We start from the raw sequence: 27764 nt of genomic DNA on the forward strand, positions 1-27764 counted from the left end.
GCTTAAATGACGGTGCGGCGCTGTATTGGATGCCCTGACCTAATAATGAATACATTTACATTGTACACCTGGATACGGTTGCCCTGAGGACGGGAGTTCGGCGCAGCAGGAGCCTGAATCAGGTAGCTAGCCAAAGCCTCGCCCCGTAAGGCAGTAGTACATTAATAATTTTTTTGAACGTAACTAAGGTTTCCCTCATAGGTTCTATAGCTGTATTGCTAGCTAGCAAAGGTGAATTGATTATTTATGAGCTAGCGAATTCGTTCATCTACCCTCGTCTGGTGTGAGAAGGGGAGTGTCAGGCACATTAGCACAACGTGTTTTGCGTTGCCAATTCGGAATGGGCTCGTTTACCTGACTGACAATTTGAACGCTTACCGGGAGCTGTCTTAATGGAAAGAAAACGGTAGCTAGCTAGCTAACTACATACTAAGCAAAGGCTAGGTTGCTAACTGGTGGAATGCATGAGTTGCGATGATGGAGGGGTGCTGAACTGTACGTGTAATGTGTCAAGGCTGCTTTAAATACGGCATCACATTCAGGTAGAAACGCGGTAGAGTTGTAGTTTCTACGCTTCTATTCTAACCTCGCATTAATTCACATCGACGACTCCACAGCCGAGCGAAAGGACTCGTTAACTAGATTATGTCCTAAAACGTCAAATGATGAAGTTGGATCAACTAAAATCCTCATCAGCCCTGCTCTCGCACTGCTGCGGAGATGACAGGGGAGTTGATGCATGCGTTTCTACCGCTTGTCAATGAGGGGCCGCTGTAGGCCTATCTTATTGCTATCAATAACGGTCCACATAATTGTTCTGATCAGGTCCTCATTGAATACTAGTCAAATGGTTTAATACTCCAAAACGACACTGAAATATAGCTTGTACAAAGGGAGTTGTGATAGTCCGAGACCTTAAGGTAGCCTGTCATGTGAGGCCAACATCGGTTGCAATTCAGTCTCTATACATTTCGATATTGTAATATTAAAACAAAAGAACAAATCGAATATCATCAATAGGCATGGCTTCTTAGACATTCCTTTGTAGAGTACATTTTGTACACCTATTTATACCAAAGTTTGGAATTGTGTTTCAAAGATAGGCTCCCCATTTCCCCCTTTTTAAAGGTGGACTCAGTGATATAACAGCCGCGAAATATGCGGGGTGACTACCAAGAGGCTCGTTACCATGAGGCAAAGCCATTCACTAGACATCCTCACAGTCGGGCATGATGTTGTATGGTCATGCCAAGATGCCTATAGAATCGCTAACAGGTGAAACACCTTACTTGGGTGAAGATGAAACATCTCTTGAAATCATTCCACTTCAAATGGTATCGCTGAGTCCACCTTTTTTAAAGGAGCTACACATGAATTCTGGCTCCCCGGGGGGCCACGAGAGGAAATTGCAAACAAGCTTTGTTTACACTAGCTCCGACACGACACGCCATATGATTTCATGAGATGGAGTGTTGTGGTATTGGCTTGCCAGAGCTTGTGACTTAATTCAACCATGAGTGTCTTTACCGGTTTAGGGCATCACTTATCCCAGTTTTGAAAATATCCACATTATTCTCCATCATCAGAGATTTTCTCCAGCCCCACAAAATATCCAAAAGGATATATCCATGGTACTAATATCCATGGTACTCTGCATTTCCACATCGGTGTGCAGGTAAGCCATAGGGTGATGGGGCTAACTGCCATTATTGTAAACAAAGAAGCAGACATTTCTGATGATTAGCCTAGATTATGTTATTGAATGGGATAATCTGGAGCAATGTTACAAGGTCATTGTTACGTCATACTTCATGTTACAATCTTACTCTATTACAGCTCAAAATGTGAACCTAAATGAAGTTTAAAGAGGCTGTTTTCATTTGTAATGGAAGAGTAAAAGGGTCAGAGACAAATACAATCAATGTTAAAAAAATAAATAAAATAAAAATTAAATTAAAAAAAAACAATTCACGTTAATTCCCATGGGAATTTTCAGACTTGATAGATAGATAGAAACTTTATTTATCCCTTGGGGAAATTCAGGTTCCAAGTAGCTTAAAGACATAGAGACATCACACATAACATACACATAAAACATACAACCTACAACATAAGCAGGATTGTAAACAGTAAGTCTATATGAACGCTATAGACAGATAAGAATAAAGATACTGAGAAAAATATACTAAATACTAAGTAACAGACAAGTCCACATTGATGTGCTGAGGCTGTATGATAAGGGTGACAGGGCAGGGACTGACCCTGTGGTACAAGATGGTTCAAGTATGATTTGGTGAGGTGCAAAAAGGTAAGGCAAGACAGTGCAATTATAGGTCAGGAGACCAGCATTAAATACAAAAAACTAAATATGGGCTAAATAAATATGGACTATTTTTTTAAAGTGCATTTAGTCCAGGCTGGTGGAGGGAGGTAGGGGCTGTGTATAAGGCCTAGCATAGCCAGTAAACATTGTAATTAATGAGGTGAAACAGTAAGGTACAGGACAGTAATGTGATACAGAGGGTGGAGGTTATGCAGAGAAGTCCATCTCTTTGCCTTTGATTGACATATTGTATAGTTGTATGGCTCTGGGGACAAATGATTTACTCAGTCTGTCAGTTTTGCATGTCAGTGCTCGTAGTCTCCAGCTGATCAAGCTCTTCTGCTGGATGATGGTGTTGTACAGTGGATGACCTTCATTGTCCATGATGGTGAGCAGTTTGCTCAGAGTTCTTTTTTCCGCTACTGAAGTGATGCTCTCCAGTTCAGCTCCCACAACAGAGCCAGCTTTCCTTACCAGCCTGTCCAGTCACCCGGCATCCCTCTTCTTAGTGCTTCCTCCCCAGCACACCACTGCATGGAAGAGAACTCTGGCGACCACAGACTGGTAAAACATCCCTAGGAGTTTGCTGCAGACATTGAAGGACCGCAGCCTCCTCAGGAAGTACAGCTGGCTCTGTCCTTTCTTGTAGATTGCATCAGTGTTGGCTGACCAGTCCAGTTTATTGTCCAGGTGTACCCCCAGATACTTATATGTGCTGACCACCTCCACATTGACTCCCTCTATGGAGACTGGTAGCAGAGCGGGCTTAGACCTACGGAAATCCACCACCATCTCCTTGGTCTTAGTAGTGTTGAGTTGTAGGTGGTTGAGTTTGCACCATTGCACAAAGGCTCCTGTACTCCCCCTCCTGCCCATCTCTGATACACCCCACAATTGCAGTATCGTCCGAAAACCTCTGCATGTGGCATGACTCTTTGTTGTAGCAGAAGTCAGACGTGTACAGGGTGAACAGGACAGGAGAGAGCACAGTTCCCTGTGGTGCTCCGGTGCTGCATACCACAGTGTCCGAGAGGCAGTCCTTCAGTCTGACGAACTGTGGCCGCCCTGTCAGGTAGTCAGTAATCCAGGATACCAGGTGGGCGTCCACACCCATCTGCAGGAGCTTGTCTCCCAATCTGAGGGGTTGGATGGTGTTGAAAGCACTGGAAAAATCAAAGAACATGATTCTCACAGCGCTTTTCCCTTTGTCCAGGTGAGAATGCGTCCTGTGCAGTAGATATGTGATGGCATCGTCCACTCCAACCTTCTCCTGGTATGCAAACTGTAGTGGGTCCAGTGTATGGCTAACCTGGGGTCTGAGTATATGTAGAAGCAGTCTCTCCATCGTTTTCATTATGTGTGAGGTGAGTGCGACAGGCCTGAAGTCATTGAGTTCTTTTGGGTGTGGCTTCTTTGGGACAGGGATAAGACATGATGTCTTCCACAGTGTTGGGGCCCTACCAAGACGTAGACTCAGGTCAAATAAGTACCTCAGCGGCTCTTTCAGTTCGGCAGCGCAGGTCTTGAGCAATCTGGGACACACTTTGTCTGGACCCGCTGCCTTCCTGGGGTTAAGTCGCTTTAGTCCCGATCTCACCTGGTCTGCCGTGATTGTAGGGGGGAGGGGCTGGGAGGGAGGGGGGGTGGGTGGTGGGGTGGCTCTTTGTCCCTGGGCGCTCCAGGAGACAGTGGCTGATGGCTGGTGATTGAGGTCGGTGACGCCTTTGATGATGGGTGTTGGGAGATGGGGGGGTGTGTGAGATGGGGGAGAGGTGTAGAATGGCCCTGCACGCCGACAGAGACAGCTCCTGGAGAGGGGGCGGGGTAGGCCGCCGCAGCTGGGTGGTCGAACCTGTTGTAGAACTGGTTCAGTTCATTGGCCCGGTCCCGACCTCCCTCAACACAGCTACTGCTCTTCCTCATGCCCGTCATCATCTTCATCCCATCCCACACCTCTCGCACGTTGTTCTGCTGCAACTTCCTCTCTACCTTTCTTCTGTATAACTCCCTTGCCTCTTTCAGCTTGACTTTGAGTTCCCCTTGTGCGTGCTTCAGCTTTGCTAGGTCCCCCTCTTTGAACGCCCTCTTTTTCCTATTGAGGAGGGCCTTGACATCGCTGGTAATCCACAGCTTGTTGTTTGGAAAGCAGCGAACAGTTTTTGTGGGAACAACAATGTCTTCACAGAAGTTCAGGTAGTCGGAGTAGCAGTGTGCGAGCCCATCAATGTCATCACCATATGATTGTTGGAAAATATTCCAGTCTGTTATATCCAAGCAGTCCCTCATGGCCTCATCCGTCTCGGGGGACTTCTTCTTGAAGGTGCGTGTTCTGATTGGTTCTCTCCGAACACATGGAGTGGTTGTAGGGAGACCAGCTTGTGATCTGATTTCCCCAGTGGTGGTAGTGATGTGGCGGTGTAGGCATCCTTAATGTTTGCATACAGAAGATCAATTGTTCTGCTCTGTCGTGTGTGGCAGTTGACATACTGGTGAAAGGCGGGCAGTGTTGAATCCAATGTGACATGATGCATACCGTTGAGATAACATCCTGGCATGTCAGATGGAGAAGTAATACTAAATACTTGCTATGGATAGTTTTGATTTGCCTACTTTCTGTAAACAAGCTATGAACAGAGTGGCCAGTACCAGCCAGGAGAAATCAACCCGCAATACCATAGCTAATCAAAAAGTTACTTTTAAACACTTGGGTGCCACAATCCCTGCACATTTTTCAAGGCTATTATATGCCGTAGTACAGTGAAAATGGGGGGATCCATGTATAGGGAGAAACCTGCAGCATTACATTATGGGTTAGCTTCATAGTTAGGTACTGGATTGATTACTGGTCTTTTCCACTTACAAAATCAACCATTATTTTTAAGGAGCATCAGGGACTGGTCGGGGTGGACTTGCAAGTAAACTTGGACTTGACAAGCGACAAGCCCTGTTCTGAGAGGTAAGTCAATCGTACATGCTTTATGCAGGTTGCCTTATTATGAAGCTCACAACAGCAGTAGCATAACTAGGATTGCGCAGCATCAAAACGTTCATATTGTTGCAATATCTCTCAAGATACAATATGATGCCAGCAAACATGCCACCCTCCCAACAAATATTGAACATTCTCACTACTTTAGGTAACGTTCAAATTCAGTACCAACTTTTTTCTTTCTTTTTTCTTTCACTTCCTGTCGTATGGACCCTTCAAGTAACGTTGGTTTGAATGGGGATGCCTGTTCTTTTAATTCTATTTCTATGGCTCATACCTGGTCATGCTTATTTTGTTATGCATTTAAAAGTAAGAACTGTTTTTGATTTAAAGGAGCCGGGTGTAAGTCTATTGAAAATCTGCCACCTCTGGGCATGGCGGCGAAATTCAGTTTGACCATCCAAACAACAACATCCTCTTTAATTATAATAATAATAATAATAATAATGATGATAATAATAATAATAATACAGTACAACCCCCGAAATGGACTTGCAGCTGTTGTGTTTTTGCATGTGTGCACGATTCAAAGAGGCAGCCACCAGAGACAGAAAGTCGAACATTGGTGAGTCCACTCCCCTAAAACACCAGTGTGGCCTCTAGACACTCCATTTTAGAAAGCGCTTTTCGGGACTAAATTATATTTTATTACCTGATCACTAGCGATTAAACAGTCATTATAACCATTGGACATTTTAAAGATGATTGGGTATACAATACTTTTTTTTTCAAATGTTTTAGCAATTTGTATTATTTTTAAGGAGTTAAGCTCAGGAGTGTTTTCTTACCAGGTACGACATTTGATGTTGCATTATTACCTGTGAAAAGTCTTGCTACCTGTGTCTGCTCAATGAGTTTGGCATTGCACGTTTGATTTTCAGCTGAGGAGCGTAGCGTGCTTTCATCCACTCGTAACGCAAAGCTCCTGCTCAATCAAACATCCTTCTACCATATATTTAAAAATTAAAAAAATAAATATATAATCTGTAGCCATCTACCGTATGTACTAGGAATGTGCCAGTATGATAATTTCATGGTGCGATAACCTTGGCCAGAAATCTCTGTTGACGATATTATTTCAGTATTCATTAAAATAAGCTGAAAATCTTCAATTTGATGCTAAAACATAGTCCCCTCCACCACATGATTTTGCATTGGAAATTTTTTTTTTTTTATTGTAAGATATATTTTGCATCTCTTAACAACACTTTTGTTCATTTACTTACTGAATATTCAACAAGGCTACAGTAGCATACTCTGTTTTCTTTTAAATCTTTCCTAAAAACAACAGTATATGTACAAAAAAAGTGTTATCATTTCTAAATTGTGAAACCAATATGTACACAAATACCCTCAAACAAAAGCTGAGAATGTCATAGTAACTTGATTTAAAATCCAAACTTTTGGATTATAGAGCCAAAAGAAGAAAACATGCTTCACTGTCCCAATACTTACGGAGGGCACTGCACCTGATAATTTAAGGCTATTTGCATGTGGAAACTGCATCCACTTTTATTCACATATAGATTGCTGGCAATCAATTTTATCGTCACCATACCGTGACGATATGTGGTCTGCCAAGATCTTGTCAAAGAATAATAAATGTGTCTGTATTTAGTGAGTGTTGTGCTGATGTGATGTGATGTATGCCTCTCTGAACCATAGGGGTCAGGGGTGAGAAGGAGGGGCCATGACTGGAGCTGGGGCTGAGGATGACATCCCATTGGGTGAGAGGAAGACAGTCACAGACTTCTGCTACCTACTGGACAAGTCCAAACAGCTCTTCAATGGCCTGAGGTCAGTCTGACGGTTACAGTAGTTGGGAGTCTGCTTTTGTGCGATGTTTGTATTTGACTTCTTCCTTTAGGCAGATAATGTACTACAAATAAACCTTCAAAAGAGTGGGCTACACACATTTGCTAAGGATCTTTCTTGAAACCCTGTCGATTGCTGGGTTAACCTTCTTAAAGGGTAAGTTGACGTGGAGACTAAATTGGTCTAACCCCTGAGAGTTGGAGGCTACAGTACTTGCCCCATTTCTTTACCATTACATCCCTGAGTTGAGCCATCAGGCTGATGTAGCTAAATAACACAGACATCAACAACATGAGATGTGCAAGTGTCAACATCGTGATACATCCATTTAAATGGGATGAAAACACAACGCCTACGGTTTCAAATGTATCTTGGCCCAAACAAATGTTGGTCCCAGAACCACAGGTACTGTATTATTTTTAATTCTAAAGTACTTGTGATGCGGTACCCTCTGTCACATGGAACTTTTTGCCTTTTTGTGAACGAGCCAGCTAGCCAGCCTCATGTTGACTGTGCATCTTAATCACATCCTGTTGTAGGTTTTTTAGGGCTTCTGAAAAGCAAAACAAACTCTTTGGATTTCTTCCCAAAGGCACCAGGGAACGGCACCGGGGTACTGAGTTAGTATCTGAAACGGCAATATGACGAAGTGGAATATTTGATTGTAGCAGCTCTGCAAAATTGCTTTTCAATGCACACACACACACACACACACACACACACACACACACACACACACACACACACACACACACACACACACACACACACACACATACATCAGCTTGAAAAGGGAAGAATGATTTGTTTCATTCCATGTTTTTCACCAAACCTCATTCAGCCAACGGGTTCTTTTTGAGTTAATCAGTCATTTGTAGTCTATTTTTAGGCTGGATGTCAGTGGCTGCAGGCTGGATTGTCTCCCTCTCACGCTCACACACTCTCATTCCCTCTCTGCCTCCCCCTCTCTCTCTCTCTCTCTCTCTCTCTCATTCTGTCCCATATGTGTGTGTACAGCAGCAACCATGCCTGCCTGACTGGTTGTCTTAGAGGTTGAAATTGATTGCTTCATTACTTTAGTGTGATGAAAGCCCCCATTCCTCTCTCCCCTGTGATAAACTGAATTAGCAGAGACTGGCGTGGCATTCTACTGTGTCATACACCGTACAAGGAGAGAAAGAAAATCCTATGGCCGCTAATTTTGCCCGATGCAAAGTAATGGTGAAAAGCAACCATTTTGATAGATATGGCCGGCACATTGGTGACATTTTCCCCTTTACCATCAAAGTGGTTGGTCTTAAACCCTATGGCATTGACATTGAAAGGGTGGCAAAATGAAACTGCCATTTAACTGTTCAGATAAGGTTTGACAGGGAAGTCTTGACTCTGTATTATGTTGTAAGTCAGATAGTTGATATTTGAATATAAATAATCTAAATCTGTTTCACTTAATATACACAATGTGCAAATAACTGTTGAGTGTGAGTAAAAAAAAAATGGTCACAAATCAAATGGGAATTTGTTAACAAATAAGTAAATCAATGAAGGAAATGCAGTATAATATCATCCTAACCCAAACATTTGACTCCCTGTGATGGTATCCATTATGCTGATAATTGACCAGCCGGTAGAGTGTTTCTACAAAGCGATATATACTCACCGAACACTTTATTAGGAACACTATACTAATACTGGGTAGGGCCTCCCTTTGCTCTCAAAACAGCCTCAGTTCTTCATGGCATTGATTCCACAACATGTTGGAAACATTCTTTTTAGATTCTGGTCCATGATGACATGATTGCATCACGCAATTCCTGTAGATTTTTCAGGTGCACTTTCAAGCTGTGAATCTCCCCTTCTACTGCATCCCAAAGGTGTTCTATTGGATTCAGATCTGCTGACAGGGAAGGCCACTGAAGAACACTGAACTCATTGTCATGTTCATGAAACCAGTTTGAGATGACTTTTGCTTTGTGACATGGTGCATTATCATGCTGGAATAGCCTTTAGAAGATGGGTAAATTGTGGCCATGAAGGGATGCACATGGTCAGCAACAATACTCAAATAGGCTGTGGCATTCAAGCGATGGTTGATTGTTATTAACGGGTCCAAAGTGTGCCAAGAAAACATTCCCCACACCATTACGCTACCTCCACCATGAGAAGGTGTACAGGTGTTTCTATTAAAGTGTTCAGTGAGTATTGGACCTTCATACAAAGTCTGATTTGCATATAAATTGTCATCTACTGTATTGGAGTTGTATAGATGAAGGAGGTTCTGGGAGACTGTGACAGAACGACCATACTGCCTCCTTATTACTACAAGTATACTGCATACTAACCATACAACAGTACATACTATTTTAGGCCACACTGTTTAATAAAAATGTATGCAGTAAGTGACATTTCAACATGCTACAATGCATTCATACAGAGAAATCCTCATCTCATGACTCAACCACGTTGCTTCATGGTAATCGGTTAAAGTGTTCTGCTGCCCGTTCCCTTACAGCTGTGCTCCATTGAATTGTGGGACTAAAACCCGAATTTACTTCCCGATTAGTGTGCAGTGAAACTATACTACATTGAAAGGCTAATCTAACATTTTAAGTCTAGGCTACTAAATGTTCCTTCATTTTGCATTAAAAAAACATTCGAACCTTGCATACTGAAAATGCCTACTAAATAGGTCGCAGTATCATTCTTTCCGGTACAACCTTGGGCTGTCAGGAATACTGAAGTCTGTTAGACTACTCATGCTCATCCCTACTATGCACTGACGGGGCCTAATGTTCTGTCAATTGAGTGTAGAGATTCTCAGCTTTAATTCAATGATTTATTTTTTCTGTTTGGTTTCACCATTTAGAAATTACAACCCTGTTATACATAGTCCCCCTATTTCAGGGCACCAAAAGTATTGGAAAATTGGCTTGACGGGTGTTTCTGGTTAGTTGGGTGTGTTCCGTCACATCATTTGCGCAGGCATAAGAGAGCTGTCAATGTCTAGTATTGATTCTAGGGATTGCATTTGCCTTTGGAGTCTGCTATTGGTGTGTGTCAACATGAGGACCACATAATTAAAAGTGGTGAGCTCAGCAATCAGTGAATGACCATAATTAAGAAAAACAACTGTCCCACAGATCAGGAACACTCTCCAGGAGATGGGCGTGAAACGGTGGACAGATTACAGTTTGCTCAAAAGTACCTAAGAAGTTCTGCAGAGGTCTCGAAAATGTTATTGTGGACAGATAACATTAATGTTATCATGTACCAGAGTAAAGTTTGGAGGCATAATTTAAAATGAATAAATAAATAAAAAAGATTTACAGCATACCACCTCAACTGTGAAGCATGGTGAAGGGGGTGCTATGGTTTGGGCATGTAAAGCTGCCACAAGAACTGGCTGACGTGTCTTAATTGATGGTGTTACTGTTGAAGTGTACAGAAACATCTCGTCTGCTTGAGTGCAACTAAATGCCTCAAAATTCATTGGATGGCGTTTCATCATACAGTAAGTCAATGACCACAAACATTGCCATAGCAACTAGGGAGTTTTTCAGGGCGAAAAAGCAGAAAGTTCTTGACTGGCCATGTCAATCTTCAGATTTAAATCCAATTGAACATGCATTTCATTTTCTGATGAGATTTTAGGCAAAAAAAGACCTCCAAAACAAACAACAACTGAAGATAGCTGCAGTACAGGCCTGGCAGAGCATCACCAGAGAATATACCCAGCGTCTGGTGGGGTCAATGGGTCACAGACTTCAGGCAGTTATTGCATGCAAAGGATTGTTGACCAAATACTCAACATGAGTGCTTAATTTGGACATTATGATTTTTTTCCAATATTTTTGGAGCCCTAAAATAGAGGGAGCATGTTTTAAAAAAAGGTTGTACTGTCAAAATGGTGAACACAATCTGAGAAAAAAAACCCTCTTGAATTAAAGCAGAGAATCTCTTCTTTGAACCCATAGTAATACTTCGATTTCAAATCCAAACAGTTGGGAGTGTAGAGCTAAAAGAAGACAAAATGCTTCCTCTTTCCAATACTTATGGAGGGCACTGTATGTAGACGTGGCCATACTGGTGAAAATGGCCAAAGATGATGTTGCAGGATAAAATGTTAATCCCACAGGTATATGGGGTGTGTTGCATGTAATTCCCACATAATAAACCCTGTGTTTTCACTGCCCCCCCGTCCACCATTAACCACTCGTTTCTTCCTTTGCTCCAGACATGTTGTGATGGCAACACTCCCAACTATTACAACAAGGATTGAAACTTTTCCGGATTCTATAGAAGAGAACAAAATGAATGCCAAAGTGTCTGACTTATGCCCCAGCCCTAACGGGCAGACCATCAGATTCCATCATATCACCACCCCTCTCACTCACCACTGCACAATGCCCAGTCCGCCCACACACTCTTATGTCATACACACCACTCCTCAGGCGAGGGGGGGGGGGGGGGGGAACTAAAAAAAACCTGGTCAGAACGCCCAATGCAGAGAGAATGGCTCCAAAGGGGAATCTTCAACAGAGCATATTTCTACTAGGGCCTGACAGGGGGGGAAAAAAGAAACTGTTCTTAGATGATGAACACCAGGCTGACAGACTGGTTCAACCAGGGGATCAGTCCTGAGAGAGATTTTGAAGCCAGATATAACATGTGGTTATGGAGAGAACTGAGGCTGGTGCCAAAAAGCATGTTTCCCCATTGAAACCCATACTCCCATCTGGCAAAATAAGACTTCTATTATTTTTCTAATATTACATGTATGTCTTCTCCCTGGGACATTTTTTTTCCCTCTTTTTTTCTTCATAGCTCACAAGTCAAGAAGCATATTTGTTTTAGGGTTTTTTTTTCTCATGAAAGGCAAGCTCTGAACTTAATTTTCTGGCTTCACTGTGACCATCTGTCTCTCATAGGGAATCCATTTGGCAGTTCTAGTTAGCTTTTTCTTCTTCGTCACTCTCTCTCTCCCACCCGTACCCCTTTTCCCCCACAGAGATCTCCCTCAGTATGGACATAAACAGTGGCAGTCGTACTTCGGACGCACCTTTGATGTCTACACCAAGCTGTGGAAGTTTCAGCAGCAGCACAGGTCAGAGGAAGACCTTTTAGTTATGGAGAGCAGATCTTAGAGAGAGGAGGTGGAAGGCTCTTAGACAGAGGCTAAATTAAACACAAAGAGGCTATGAAAAGCAAAAATCTGGCCCAAAAAATTTCTTTAAAAACGTTCCACAAACTAAAAAAGTGTTGCGTGACAGTTTTTACAGCAGGCGATAACATTGCCCGATTCTGTTTCACGCTGCAAGAAAATGTTGATCATTATTTTTGCTAAAATGAAAAAAAGAATGCATTTCAACAACATGTGAACATTATGCAGGGGGGTGAATACCTTCTCAAGGTACTGTATCAAGTGCCAATTCATTCTTTTGAATTAAAGGGGCAATCTGAAATTCAAACAGCAGAGCACTCTCCCTGCCACTCCCTGCCACTTGAGGGAGGGGCTAGAGAAGTGTAACCACTGTCAAATTCATAGACTGAGCTATCGATGCAAGGACTGACCATCTATGAGCCAGTGGCCGTGTCTTATGGAACACTCTCATATAGTCTACATTTATGAATGATAAATTCACGACTAAATCAGTTTGTATAATGTTACTAAATCAGTTTGTAAAAATTTGTTGTGGAGACCTGGCATGTATTAAGAGATATCTGCTGGCCTCTGTCCCACATTAATGATAAAATAAGATTTGAGATTGTTATCTATTATCTCCATTATTTTCCCCATCTGTGTCGCCAGGGAGACCACTGTGGTTGCATGCTCACATCTGTGGTTTAGTTTTGTGCATGTGTCTACTTTATACTGTGATTTGGTCAATGTGTCAATGTTTATTTCTAAACCAACGTTTCTTCTCTTTTGGCTTGTGTGCAGGCAGGTCCTGGACAATCGCTACGGCCTTAAGAGATGGCAGATTGGGGAGGTGGCATCCAAAATAGGCCAACTCTATTACCACTACTAGTAAGGCAATCCTGCCAATGCACCACACACCAACTCCAGAAGAGTTTTGTCCTACACCACTTTCTGACATACTGTGAAAGCTCTTACCGTACTTTATTTATTTAACAGACATGGAGTACACAGCAAAGCAGAACTAAATGTGTGAAGAAATATGTTTGTACCATCAAATAAGATGATATTACAAAGGTTATGGTTCAACTAATGTAACATTGCAGCATGCAAAATGTGTATCTTGGGTTAGTGTATCTCTACTAATGCCTGCTGTATACGAACGCCTTAGCACGCAGATCATGGGCGTATTGATATGTGACAATATTTGTATGTCTTTTTTTTTTGTGTGTCATAGCCTTCGTACCTCAGAAACAAGTTACCTGAACGAGGCGTTTTCCTTCTACTCGGCCATCCGCCAGCGCTCCTACTACTATCAGGTCAACAAGGAGGACAGGTGAGTTTCCAACACGGCCATTGACCGATTCAGACATTCATGGAAAGAGAAACAAACACTGTTCTGCAGGTAGCCTTTCTAGATCAGCAATAACATGAGTGAATGAATTATGAATTATTTTCCACCAGTTAGGCCCTTCATTAAATATGTGTTATTAGCTGATACATTTTTCATTTGTTAGACTCTACCTACATTAATAATACAGCATCAAATAATTGCAATGACATAATTACGCAAATGTTATCTTGACTTGATGCACAGCCTACTGTCCACATATAGGCCACATATATAATATACTGTTATTATGTATTAGAGGTAGTAACTATCATTTGTTGTTCTAAGCATTTCATCTTTTTTTTTTCTTATTCTATTGTTGCTCTCCTTCATCCGGCTGATTCTATGAAATGCTGTAATGTCATAGAAACATATATAGTACAGGACGTCCTTGAAAACAAGATGGTGGATCTCAAGGGCTTAAACCACTTAAATAATTTCTCTTGTTGTCATATTTCCTGCTGTGAAATAATGCAACAAAAACTCTTACAAATTATGATCTAATTCTGCCATACAGTTGGTTGGGAACATTGAAGCCATTCTGTCCACTGTAAACCTAGGTAGCTAATTAGCCAGAAATACTATACTATTCTCTCACTGGCTCTTGTGGAACATTAATTTATTACGTCAATTGTTACCAATATCAATCCTTCAATAGGAACACCGGTGTGCCTGCAGTTGACGTTTGCTGCTTTGATTGTAACAGCTCCTCTCTGCTGTCCTCTCCCCCCCCCCCCCTCCCTTCCTGACAGGCCTGAGCTGGTGGTGAAGAAGCTTCGTTATTACGCCCGCTACATAGTCGTTTGTTTACTGCTGAATAAGATGGACCTGGTCAAAGTCCTGGTCAAGGTATGGAACCAGAGAAGGTGAACAAACATCAAGTCCTGAGTTTCCCAAAGTCTCGCAATCTTTAATCTTGTTCCCAGACACTTCCGCACAAATGCTCAGAAGGTCTGGTGAACCAACTTGTCAAACTTGGCCTTCATTTACCCAATAGAAAGACCGGGAGAAACTGCCGGTCGCAGCCATTGGCAGTCGTGTGATTAGCTGAAATGACACATTGACATACTTTACTCAGTAAATTCACTCCCACTAAGGCCAGGTTTGAGTCTTTGTTATTCAAGGCTTATATGCACTGTACGCAATGACCTAGGAACGAGGTTACTCAGTCTTTTACTCCTTATCTGTAAATGAATATAGAAAATATGTGTGAAGAAATATGTTTGTACCATCAAATAAGATTATATTACAAAGGTTATGGTTCAACTAATGTAACATTGCAGCATGCAAAATGTGTATCTTGGGTTAGTGTATCTCTTTGTTGTAATTGCAATTAACTTATTTTGTCCCAAACGGCGTCAACGGTGGACCACCAGTATATGACCTTCACATGCGTTGAACTGGACCGCTCTGAACACATTTGATGTAGGATGACACGGCTCAATATAAAGTTCATGCAGAAATTGGGACAAAATGTAGAATAAATTACTTCAGTGATTAGCCTGGCAGAACGCGAAGAGTTTAAGTGAGGTATCTTATGAGCTACAGTCAACGCACAGCCCATGAGCAAGGAGAATGTGAGCAGCTGGACAAAGTGGTCGGCTTTGAAAGAGCGGTATTTGATATACCTCACAGCAGCATGGCATTATGCCAATGAGCAGAATGTTGGCAGTGTTAACTGAATGGGCATTCTAGTGACTGCAAGGATTCAGAAACATTTAGTAAGAAGAAGTGATGTGTTCATCTATCCATTCAGCGGTGGAACTACTAAGCTGTCACTATGACAACCTACCTCACTGTGTAACCAATACAAGCTGTCACCATGACAACCTACCTCACTGTGTAACCAAAACAAGCTGTCACCATGACAACTTACCACACTGTGTAACCAATACAAGCTGTCAAAATCCAGGGGGGTCTGCCTGCATATATTCCGAGTTGTGCTTCATTGAAATCATTGAGAAAACAACAAGACAAAGAAAATATAGCAAAACAAGCTGACGTATCCCTTTTTAATAGAGGGATAAAGGAGGCACTCTTTGATGTGTTGTGATGGCCGTTTAGACCCACAGCTAGTTTATATTCTCCGGTGTTAGCAATTTGAGCATTTTCAGCATGTTTCATTTTCTCTGATCATGAGTAGAAAGCCTCAGTGAATTGATAGGATTGCAGATGCGGGTATCGCCAGATTAGCACACCCCTAGTAGAGATTAGTTTATAAACTATTGCTGATGCCCACATGTCTCTTTTCAGAAATAAGTCATCATAAATATGTATTTGCGTGTCTGTGCGTGCGTAGTATCTTATGTCTGTCTTCCCCTGCAGGAGCTGTCAGAGGAAATCGAGGACTACACACAGCGATTCAACACAGAGGATCAGTTGGAATGGAACCTGGTCTTACAGGAGGTGGCAGCTTTTGTGGAGGTCAGACCCCCCAAAGTATCTACCCAAGGGCCTGGACTCTTAATATCACTGTTCCAATTGGAAGTTCTGTAGAGATAACTTGTGATGTCCAGAAACATTCCTACCAATCACAAATGAGAAAATGTCCATCTTAGGACCTATGATGGAGCCCACAGTGCTTTACAGAGCTGTCATTGGTCCAAATCAGTGCCATTTTCAATTGGATTTGAACCCGATGCCCTTTACTCAACCATGTTCACCACCAGTCATCCTTTCATTAGGGTTGTTCTAGCGTAGCATCGAATGTGTGGTTTTGTCTGTTACCACTTTTCCACTGTTACTGCACGTTTCTCAACGAGAACAAGTTGGATGAAGCACAAAATAATCAGACAGAGAAATGGGGCTGAATCCCAACGTTTTATTTTTAGCAACTTTATTTTCATAGATGACAACATAAGTTCTGTGCACGTAGCACAGTAAAGAGAAACAGTTGAGCCAGCTAGAATATTAAGTTAATAGCCAAACTTAATAACCCCGACTTACTTTTATGAATAAGCATTTAGAAATACGTGTATGATGTTTTGTAATTCCTGAGGCTTATAACTGTTGATGGATGCTTTGTCGATGTCCGTACATGTTCATGATTTGTCGATCGTTTATTCATTTAAAGTGAAGATGAACTATTTTTTTTATTTTTAGTGTCTAATGTTTGTGTGTCTGTGTTTCTGTGAGCAGGCAGACCCAGTGATGGTGCTAAACGATGACAATACGGTCATCATCACATCCAACCGCCTGCAGGAGGGGGCCACACCTCAGCTGGAACAGGGCATGGTGGTGGGCCAGCTCACCCTGGCAGACGCCCTCATCATCGGCAACTGTAACAACCAGGTGTCCACCTACTTATTCTAGTCAGGTTCAGGTTCAAGTCTTGCCCACAAACGACCCCTAGACCATTTTGCATAAAAGCAGAAAATCGAGCTAGCCCCCCCCCCCCGCCGCCGTATAGTATTACAATATTATTGAATATGTTGGATTAATTTAAGTCACACACCCAAGCTAAATATATATTTGTCATTCTAAATGTGTATCTTTTTATTTTTTTGACAGGTGAAGTTCAGTGAGCTAACTATCGATATGTTTCGTATGCTCCAAGCTTTGGAGCGGGAACCAGTTAACCTGGCCACACAGACATCTAAACCTGGAACATTGGTGAGAGAGAATGCTGTAGAACACACCACTGCTCTACAGACACATGCAGGTTATCTGTTCTCAGTTTTCAGATTTCATTCTTTTCCTCACAGGAACCCATTGAGAAACCAGCCAAGAGAGAAAACCCTCACAAATATCTGCTATACAAGCCCACATTTAGCCAGCTATACACTTTCCTGTCAGCCTCATTTAAGGTCAGTACCCAGCTGCCTGTCCCCTGTCTGCTCTGCCTTCATCTTCTATGAAATGTTCCACTGGTATTCATCAACCCCACACCTGCTTAAAGACAAAAGAAAAATTCAAATGTTTTTCAATTTGAGTTAGAGCGGGATCACAGCACCAAATGTTCAAGGATCAGAATCAGGGCACATTTGAACAGGCCTGCTTTGGCTGATTTTGAAGTGGTGTTGTTTTCTAGGAGTTGCCAGCGAACAGTGTGCTGCTTGTCTATCTCTCAGCGACTGGAGTATTCCCGACCGGACGCTTGGATTATGAGGGTAAATCTAACTTCTATTCTTGTCCCTGTTTTTTCTTTTAACTTTTAATGTACTGGGTATACCCTGAAAATAATCAGGGGTTTGTCAATATTCATCTTACATTTAGGTGCAAACCTTAAGCCATCCAATGAAATTAAAGATGGTCTGAAATGCCATGATAAGTTTGGTAACACTTTACATTTATTTAAAACATTTTTTATTATTTAGCAAGCACCAAAGTGAATATCGAACAATCCAAACGAATGACTTCTAACTGTTTGTAAATGGTTCATAATTGAACAATAAACTGGTTATAAATGATTTATGAACTATTTATAACCCCTTTACAAAGGGTACCTTAATGCAAAGTGTTCCCACCAGTTTTCAATGAAGAGAATTGTCTGAGTGATTAGACGAGACCAAACAGATACATGTCTCCAACAGGGCCGTATGACTTTGGAGGAGTCCTCACCAACACCAACCGTGACGTGGTGAACGGGGAGACGGTGCAGAAAAGGAACCAGGCCCAGAAAGAGATGCATTGGTAAGAACACATGCTTACAGAGAGCTTTGTCCTCCGTACATGTGTCAGCTGTTGGTGGACACGGGACACACCTAATTAGATGTGGACCTCAATGGGTCTTCCTCGTTAAATAAAGGTTTAGTGAAAAATATCTTTATTTGGCCAAAATCCTGAGAGATCAATAGCGTTGAATTCATTTTTTTCCCCAAATTCCCTGCATTTACTGTATGTGCATGACATTGCAACCGTCGGAGGCAGTTTATTCTCACTGCAGCATGGAGTAGAGAGCCGGCAAGCTGTTGTAGATACGGAGCCTTGTAAAATGTGTTCACTCCCTTTCAATTGGAAAAATGACATTTTTTGTGTCATGCGTATGTTCACACAATGACACTTGACTGATTTGTGCTTCAGCCTTCACCCCGGAGACTTGTTCCCTTTTACCCGGAAGCCTCTCTTTGTCATTGTGGACTCCTCCAACAGCGCAGCCTACAAGGTCAGTGAGGGTTACAATTCATAACAACTCCTGCGCCTCTCTTTGGCTATGGTGATGGTAATCATTTAGTGTGAAAATGGAACAGAAATCTAGTCATATGAACGTACAAATGTGAAATCAAGGGTCTAAAATCATTCTCAAATTGATTAGAAACAAAGAGAAGACCGGATTGCGTCGGTATTCACCCCCTTTGCTGAAGCACTTTCAACTACAATTACCTCAAGTGTAAAAATGTGTTAAACAAATTACACAATACATTAATTCAAGTCCATCTGAGTGATAAAGTTAGCTGAAGTTAGTAGTGGCTATTTAAACAACTCTGAACCATGGATTACAGTTTCTCCTGGCCCATGGACTACTTTCAGAGTAAGGAACCATCTGACTATAAGGTGCAAACAAGTGAAGTATCCCTTAAACAGTGGTGTGCGTGAATGTAATCTTTTTTTTACACAATTATCTGAACAAAACTGGTGACTACTAATGAGAATGCCTTCAATGTAGTTTCTGAAATAAATCGACACTATTTTGTTTGAATTAAAACAAACCGTAATAAATGTATTTTTCCCCTCTGAAGCTAGTTCACCTGTTAATAGCCTAAACATACTGACAACGTTTGTTTTGTTCAATAATGGTGCCAGTATAATTATCTGTGGTCTTTACAAGTTATTTAGGAGCTGAAGCCAAAACTGAAGGTACTAAGCCCATGTTCAACCATTTTCATTCTCCTTACACTGTACTGTGAAATACAGTGGTACCCGTTATGTTCTGAGTGAATAGAGTGTAATCTAAAGGGGTAAGATCTCCAGTTGTTTGTTAAAGGGTGATGATATAGGCTGTTGTACTGTAGGAACTTTCTTTTTTACTGTGACCAGCACTTGCGTTTAATGCTCAGATTAAAACTTTTATTTTATCTTTCCTTGTAGAATTTCTCAAATCTCTTTGGCCAACCGCTGGTGTGCCTTCTATCTCCCACAGTGTATCCTAAGAGCATACCAGGTTATTATGTCTTTTACTTACTGCTTTTAATGCAATATTTATTGTATTACAAGAGTAGGTTATTTGTCTCAATTAGATGGTTGCTATTTTATGCACCTTTTGTGAAATATCTACTACTGTATGTTCTTAGAAAATGGCTCTGAACTTGTGCAATGTGCCTTTGTGCAATGCGTCTTCCAGTGCCTTTGTGTATTGATACTCACTTACTTATATAGCAGACTTCTTCTTTCCATGGAATCCAGCAATTAATACTTTTTGAATTTTAGGGCTGACAAGAGACTTTGATTCGGTAGTGTTGAAAGAAAGACAGCTGTTCAATGGTCATTTTAAATGTATGATGTAAAGTGTACCCATTGATTCTCAAAGAATATGTCTCATGAATGCCTTATGAGCTCAGTACAGCTGTCTTGCCTTCTCATATATAAGGTTGTTTTACTTCATTGTTTGTAAAAGTGTGTTTAAAACCATGTCATGTACTGATTCTTCTTGAGAATAGTCACATTTCCACAGCCCCATCTCAACTTGATACCAAAATAAGTGGTGGGCCAGCCATTTGGTTGAAACATGAATCAATGATTGCACCTCTCATTTTCTTCAGATCAATCACAGCATGGCAGCCTCTTTACACTCTTCCTCTACTGCCCCCTGCTGGCCTTCCTGTCAGTGTGTGGTTTGAGCAGCGTGAGGGAAGAGTTGTGGGAGAAGGCTCAAGAGTTTCTACGCAAGGTTTACCGGGATATCGGTCAGATGATAACACGCTCCAGAGCCATAGGTATCGCACAGCTTTTTTGGACATTATTAATCTTTACATCTGATCAGTACCATGCATAAACAGTAGACTGTGATGCTTGGTGTGTTACATGTCCGAGTTATTTCATTTTTATAAGACTCCATAGATGAAAGTAGAAAAAAGTCTAAGTCCTATTGGAAATGTCTTCCCAGACCAAGCCTTTCTCCAGTTCTACGGTGATGAGTTCCTTCGATTGCTGCTGATCCGCTTTGTGTTCTGCTCAGCTGTACTGAGACTGCACAAGCTCTTCCGGGTAAAGCACTGTCCTTCTACGCATTCTTGGTATTTAGTTCCTGAAGCTCTGCTAATAGTCTGAGCTTCCTCTTGCCTTTGTTATATGTCTTAATTTTGAGAGAACTGCTAATTTACTAATCATAATTAGACTAAAGCTGTGTAAATAAAGCAGCACTAGAAATTCCTCCTTTCTGCAGTAATAGTTTTACTATATTAACAAAATCACTAGGACAATTGCTTTAAGTCAAACCAAATGCTACAAAACCATGAATGGCTAAACTAGAACTAAGCAGCCCACAGCTGTTAAGGAATTGCTGACAACATTCCCTACAGAGTGTGTCTTGTTGATAATGTACCCCTTTATTTATGGCAATTATGGTGATTAGGTGGCAACATGTAATAGTCTGCTCTCTGTCTATTTCCTGCAGGAGTCCAGGAGCTTCCCGGAGTCGTACCCTCAGCTACCCAAACAGGAGATATTGGAGAGCAGCCTTTTACAGAAGCATGTTCTGGAGCTGGCAGCCATGTTGGATGTGCAGAGCCTTTTCTGGGACGGCACACTGGATACCTACTGACCGTTTACAAACACAGATACAGACACATACACACTTGCACACGGGAGAGCCGTAACCATCTTTCAGAGGTAATATAATTACCTCTTATACACATACACCTTAACAGTTTCTTTTACATTTGGATCTTGAATAAGTTCATACTGCCACATGTAGAGGCAAACCGTGCCACATGCAAATATACACAAAGATAGACAAAGTCACCAACTTATACCCATAAGCTCACAGAGAGTGAGACGAGCATGTCATTGCGTGTGTTGTTTCTCATAAAAAGGTACTGAAACTAACACATGGGTATCATGGTTGGTTGAGGGTACAGGACACAATCTAGGGCTTAATAAATGAACATAGTATTTTATGACAACACTGCCTGCAATGACTCCAGATGGATGCTTCTTAAAATGCATGTAGTTGATCCGCACTCAAAAAAAAAAAAGAGAGTTAAAGGAGCAGGATGTACGATTTGTATCTTTTAAAAAGCTCTAAATGCCTACGATAAATTGGTAGTCAGAAGATGAGGAGATTCAATTGGAGAAATGGAACTTAAACAATGTAGTTATCGTCTTTAAAATCAAATTGTCAAGGTTGAGCGCTGACCATTACATTTTTACGTTTTGGTTGTCTAGAAGGACATGTACATAATTTGCTGCTATAAAAAAAAACGTTGTATATTTACGCTTTTAATTTTCAGTGTGGCCACAGAGGGCAGCGAACTGCAAAACGTACATTCTAGAACTTTTTTAGGGATTTCTTTTCACTATTTATTAATTCAGGAAGAGGATGGACACAGGCCATTGTCTGTGTCAGCGTTTTGGTTCTTCTCTAAGGTAGAAATCTCAAGTCTCTTAACTTAGCTCATTATTTTCCAAGTTTTGGCTTAGAAACCAAATAATTGAAGAGTTACAGAACTCTTTTTTTGTTTGTTTTGTTTTTTTCTTTAGTTTTTATAAGGAGTGGAGTTCCACTCCCCTTTCATATTTGAATTGATAATTATTGAGGTAGTAGGAAAATAAAGAGGGGAACAGATGAGAGTGAGGGGAGGGGCAGGCTGCCAGGCGGGGGGGACCCAGAACCTTCCAGGGAGAGAGTACATGTGTGTTGTTGTCCGGGGCGTTAACGCTTAGCCACAATGCCAGCACCCAAACAATAGTTCATCTCAAAAGAGAACGTAAGCCTATATGTTCACAAATCTTGTATTAGCTATTACACGTAATGTGTCAAATCAAATGTTACAAATTCCACGTATTGTGATGTGGAATTTACTGTACATGTTAAAGGGATGGTTCAGCCTAATTTCAGTTAGATTAAATATCCTACCGTGAGTTGTCCTCATAGGACAGTACCAAAGATTCTCCGGTTCTCTGTTATCTACTTTGCTACTGCATCACATAAGTTTCTCTGAGGAAATGTTGACATTTAAATGTTGCTAATCTATTGGAGACGGGGCTGCTAACTGTTAGCCTGTGTTGCGGTAGCAATGTAGATAATGAGAGAGAACCAGAGAATCTTTCACTACTGGCCTATGAGAACAGATCAGGGTAAGATGACATTTCACCTAAACATGAAGTTAGGCTGCTGAACCATCCCTTTAAAGTCAATGGATTTGCAAAAAGTCATAAGCTTACTGCATGTTTTTTTAACCAATTTTGCTATGCTTGAATTTAGGTTGAAGCTTTAACCTCTTATCAACCTTGCTGAAATTATTAATGTAATTACATCAACCTACTTTCAACATAGCTATGTAATGTGTTGTAATCTTTTTTTTGTTGAAAACAAATTGCATTATTGAGTGGCAATCAATGTCAGGTTTTAAATGTGTCTTCAACATTGTGTCCATTATTCAAATATAGCATCTCCTATTGTTCAGAAATCTACCTACCGTTTGTCACCTCAGGTCTCCCATCCAGGAACTGGCCATGAAAGGCTCTGCTTAGCCATTCAAATTTCTAGCGTGAATTACCATTGAGCTATCTACCGATTTGTGCCCTGTGGGAGTTTATTTGCTTAACAAAAAGTGCAAAGACCGGTTGGAAGTACTGTTTAGTATGAGAAGAGTTTGTTGCAAAACGCTATATCCACCATTTCCAAAAATGTAGGCTACTTTCTTTTCTATAAAATGATTGCCGTCATGAAACAAATCCCCTTTATGATGCATTTAAAAACACAGTAGTGATGTTAAGTTATTTGCTAAAATAATAATGATATTCTTGAGGTTGTAATGAATATTTAATGATAAATGTAATATGTCCTGAAATGTTACAAATGGACATAGTGTTTTGGAGTTAAACTCTTCATTTGCAGGACCAGTCTTTCTAAGAGAGCTATGTTTAACAGGGGAACGGAGGTCATGGTTGACCTTGGGGCTTAAACTCAAATGTGTAAGATGTGATACACTTCTTTTTTAAATTGAAGAGTTATGACTTATAGTTTAGTTTAATTTAGTTTGTCTTTTTATGATTAAGCATTATACAATATGCCATGGCTTTATTCAAACTAAGTTCATGTCTGATTCACATTGATCTCCAATTCAGAGATCAACTCATTAGATGAAAGTGACATTTGTGTAAAATAATAATAATAACCTAGTCATCAGGTTAGGTGGAATATTTTTCTGAAATATTTTTTCTAAAAAGGCCACACTAAAAAAATCTTCATCTAAATTGGATGTCAACTTTGAAATTTTGTTAAGAAATTAGGTTACACACTGTACATTTAAATAAATGTACAGTATGTTATGTCTCCCCCCCATACATTTTTATTATCAACAATCTAGAACAACCGTCTGAAAATGAAAAGCCAACGACATATACATGTTCTTCAAATGAAATCTGACACTTATGACAACCACGTACAATAGCGTAAACTAAAATTCAGTGGGTTGCAGCTGAGCTGGATTCACTTGACTTAACTTCAAGTCAGTCCATACAAAAAAACATGAGGTTTAGGCAGTGGGGTCACCCCTAGAGGTCAACAGAGCTGCTTTGTGGAGGTTGTTCTGGATGTCATTGGACAAGTGTCCTATTCTCTCATACAAACTAAGAGAGCTAATCAATACAGTTATTGCTATTTTAAACCATTGTGTTGACTATTGACATTGTTGACTGTTACATTCAACTAGTTTTAGATGGCATACAGTGTTTCAGCTGAAAATTGCATCAGCTTCATCCATTTACAGAAGTGAAGCACACGACTTTCAAAGTACGGTACTGGGGTTGCCAGAGAACGGAATACTTATGTGGGCATTTTATGTTTGAAGTGGATATAGATCATAGCAGATATTTAGAGATCTGGAGAACTGGGAAAGAATCACGCCAGTGTGTTTACAAACTTTACGTTCGGCTAGCCAATAAAACCATGAGCAAATCATCAAATTGGCGCTTTACTGCGCTGATTTCATATCACAAGGAGACTATTTCTGCTGTTGCCTGTCAAGCGCATGTGCCCCATCTGCATTAGGGCTAGCTAGCAAGATTACTATCAGTCGATTATAGTAACAGTAACAAAAAAGAGTTGAAGAGTCAACTATTTGATGGGTGCCATTATATTGACCGGAGAACAAGTGCGTCAAAAGAGTTATCTTGATATTAAATGATGCAGAGGCTACGACCAACGACAGCACAGTCATATATTTATCTGCAGAGGGCTGTGTAAGTACCCTTAGACCAGTTAAAAAGCAACTTGGTAGAGGAAATAAACTGATGAGATGTTCAGCTTTTACCAACAACTAGTGAGGGACCGTTGACCACTTTTCTTATGAATTGTAAATAAACGTTCAAAAGAAGGAGCACTTTTTTTTAGTTTTAGTTTTTTTTTCTATCCATGCCTTATGTAGCAGATGTCTAAGATGGCATCGTGCACTAACGTTGACTTCCTGAGACTTGAACTATTGATGCCCTGGAGCCAGCAAATGCCTACGCTTTGCTAGTTTAATAGTGTTGTCCGTTCTTTGTGGAGTGCGTTATGTCAGGGCTCTTTGAAACCTCAACCCGCTGTGACAGGGATGAATCGTTTCACTTAGAAAAAATGTGTCGATAGAATACTTAGCTATTCGGTGACTGTGTGTGTATTCACATCTAGCTAAGTTAGTTTAGTGAGCTAGCTAGGAATTTCCAGCCCGCAACAGTACAAGCGGTTAGCTAGCTCAGGAAGATGATAATTTATTTTTAAACAAATTTGGAGGTGGTGGTTGCACGGTTATGTATTGACAGAGGTTTGGCAATGGTGATATTTGAGGTCAAGTTAGTGGTGACCAGTAGTATGCTTCTGTTCTCAACACAGAATTGTGGTTTTACTAGATATGATCTAGATATGATCCTATGCTAGCCCTAATCGGCATACACGCCATTGCATTTTAACGTCTTGTGTCTTTCTGTCTCTTGTTGTTGTACCATTCGTTATGGGTGATGACATGGTCCTTGATCAAATGCAAATGTCAATTCAACATTAAATCATGCAGTGGAAGAACCCTCTTGGGGAGTGCACCAACAAGATGCACACTGTTAGAGGTGAAGATTTTTGCAAATATGACGATTTTGGAAGTTGTGTAATGTATACCAGGCGTTAGTCTGATTGGTCTGTTCCAGCTGTCCCCATCTATTGTAGCTATGGAACTGACTAGTGCTGAAATTGACCTCTGAAACCCAGATTTAAGGAGTAGTCCCCTAAAAGTACAATATGATGTGATTTTCCACTCACTGCCTTAATAGGGATTTAAAGTGAGGGTCTGTAAGGTGATTTAGACCTGCTTTCAGACTGAATTGGGCCCTATGGCAATACTGTTTTAAACAAAATATGGCTGCTAAATATTTTAGGGAACTTGGTACCTTAAGATTGTCTGGGTGAACCAATTACAGCCAATGTAAATGGAAAATCACATCAAATGGTATTTTGAAGGGAATTAATACCCCTTTATGTTGTGTGGTAATTAAAAAAAAAAATAGACAAACCGATTTTTGTATCAATGACTAATTTAAAGACAAGTTGAAGAAAATAGTTAAGATTTTAAATGTGTGTATATTTATATATAATTGCTAGTATTTATATTGTTGTATGTACACAGACAGTGTAAAAATAACCGTATATGACACAGATGATTTTGTCTTTAGTACTGTATGTGTGTCAGATTAGTTAATTGTAGAACATGTGTGAAACAATATAGTTGGCATAGCAATTGAATGATTGAACTAACGAACTGTGCATCCTCTTAACCTCCCCCCCCCCCCTCCCCAAGTTATTTTAACCAGTTCACCCAATGTACATTCCAAGGACATGCAGCGTAGGGGGGGAAACTGCCACTGTTCTCCCCATTGTAACACTAACAGCATGAGCTGTTTCAACATGGGAAAATGTTGCTTCCATGTCAATTGCAGTAATATTTTTTATTATGTTTATTGGTTGATGATGATAATGATGATAATAACTAATAGTAGCATTGCACTTGCATTACTGTATTGAGTAATGACCTTAGTTATTTATTTATTGTGCTGTTGGTGAAAGGCATGTTAAAAACGATCCATTCCAATGTCCCTCATGCCACCTCCCATCCTGATCCCCTTTTTGATAAGAGTCTTGCGTGGGTCATTTTTTCATTAACCATATCTGCCCACAATAATCGCACAACTCAAACAGCAACCCGCTTTCAGGACAGAATGCTACTGCAATGTGTCCTAAACCGATGTGGAATTTAACCAAATGACACATAAACAAACCAACACATTACTTTTTAGACTATCCTTTTTCTGTGAACATTAACTGTTGTGACATTTCTGCTATGTTCTTTGGTTAGAGCATGTGTCCATGTTTAAGAGGGGCAGCACAGGGCATGCACGCATGAGCGACCAGACCACATGGGACAAGCAGCCTTGCTCACTGGGAAGCACAAACGGGTACCTTGGCTTGTCTCAACTTAATGGACCCACCTTCATAGAACTGTTTCCGCAAAGCCTCGTAGAACTGTCTTTCATTCCAACTGCTTTTACTTTCATTCTATCATTTTGGACTGGACTGCTGTATCACTACGAATTCTGTACTCAACGCTCATTTCTACCATTTTTATGAACTCAGCTCCAATAGGGGTTATCACTGCCAAACAAAGTTAACGGAACAGCTCAATGCGAAACCATGCAGGAATGTTCCAGTGTCCACATTAGCGCATCACGTCTTCTGTCTCACTGGACGATCCCTGAATCACTCATATACAATCGCAAAATAAATGGTAGTCATTGGAAGAGTTGAACAAACTCTACACATGGTACTTGACTAAACCTGATGTTGAAGGATGAAAGTTAAAACATTGTGACTTTGCGCTTATTTATACCTGGTGTTAACATGTGACTCATTGTGGGATCAAGACGGTCAGATGACTACTTGATCAAGGTATGGCGCATCTACACATGGCAATAAAATGTGTCTATC

At 40.8% G+C, this 27764-nt stretch overlaps 1 protein-coding gene across 1 annotated transcript; it reads left to right on the forward strand.

Moving 5' to 3' along the window:
- scai (suppressor of cancer cell invasion) lies at positions 1-27762 on the forward strand. Its single transcript, XM_083686771.1, has 18 exons — positions 1-122; positions 5206-5279; positions 6978-7109; positions 12136-12231; positions 13069-13155; positions 13502-13600; positions 14407-14503; positions 15980-16078; positions 16793-16945; positions 17165-17266; positions 17359-17460; positions 17685-17763; positions 18187-18286; positions 18677-18758; positions 19682-19754; positions 20353-20526; positions 20697-20797; positions 21207-27762. Exons 3-18 carry the CDS (start codon positions 7003-7005, stop codon positions 21351-21353), a joined length of 1698 nt encoding a protein of 565 aa, XP_083542897.1. The 5' UTR covers positions 1-122; positions 5206-5279; positions 6978-7002; the 3' UTR covers positions 21354-27762.
- The last annotated feature ends 2 nt before the right edge of the window (positions 27763-27764 follow it).

Source organism: Argentina silus (genome assembly GCF_951799395.1).
Source record: "Argentina silus genome assembly, chromosome: 15".
NCBI lineage: Eukaryota > Metazoa > Chordata > Actinopteri > Argentiniformes > Argentinidae > Argentina > Argentina silus.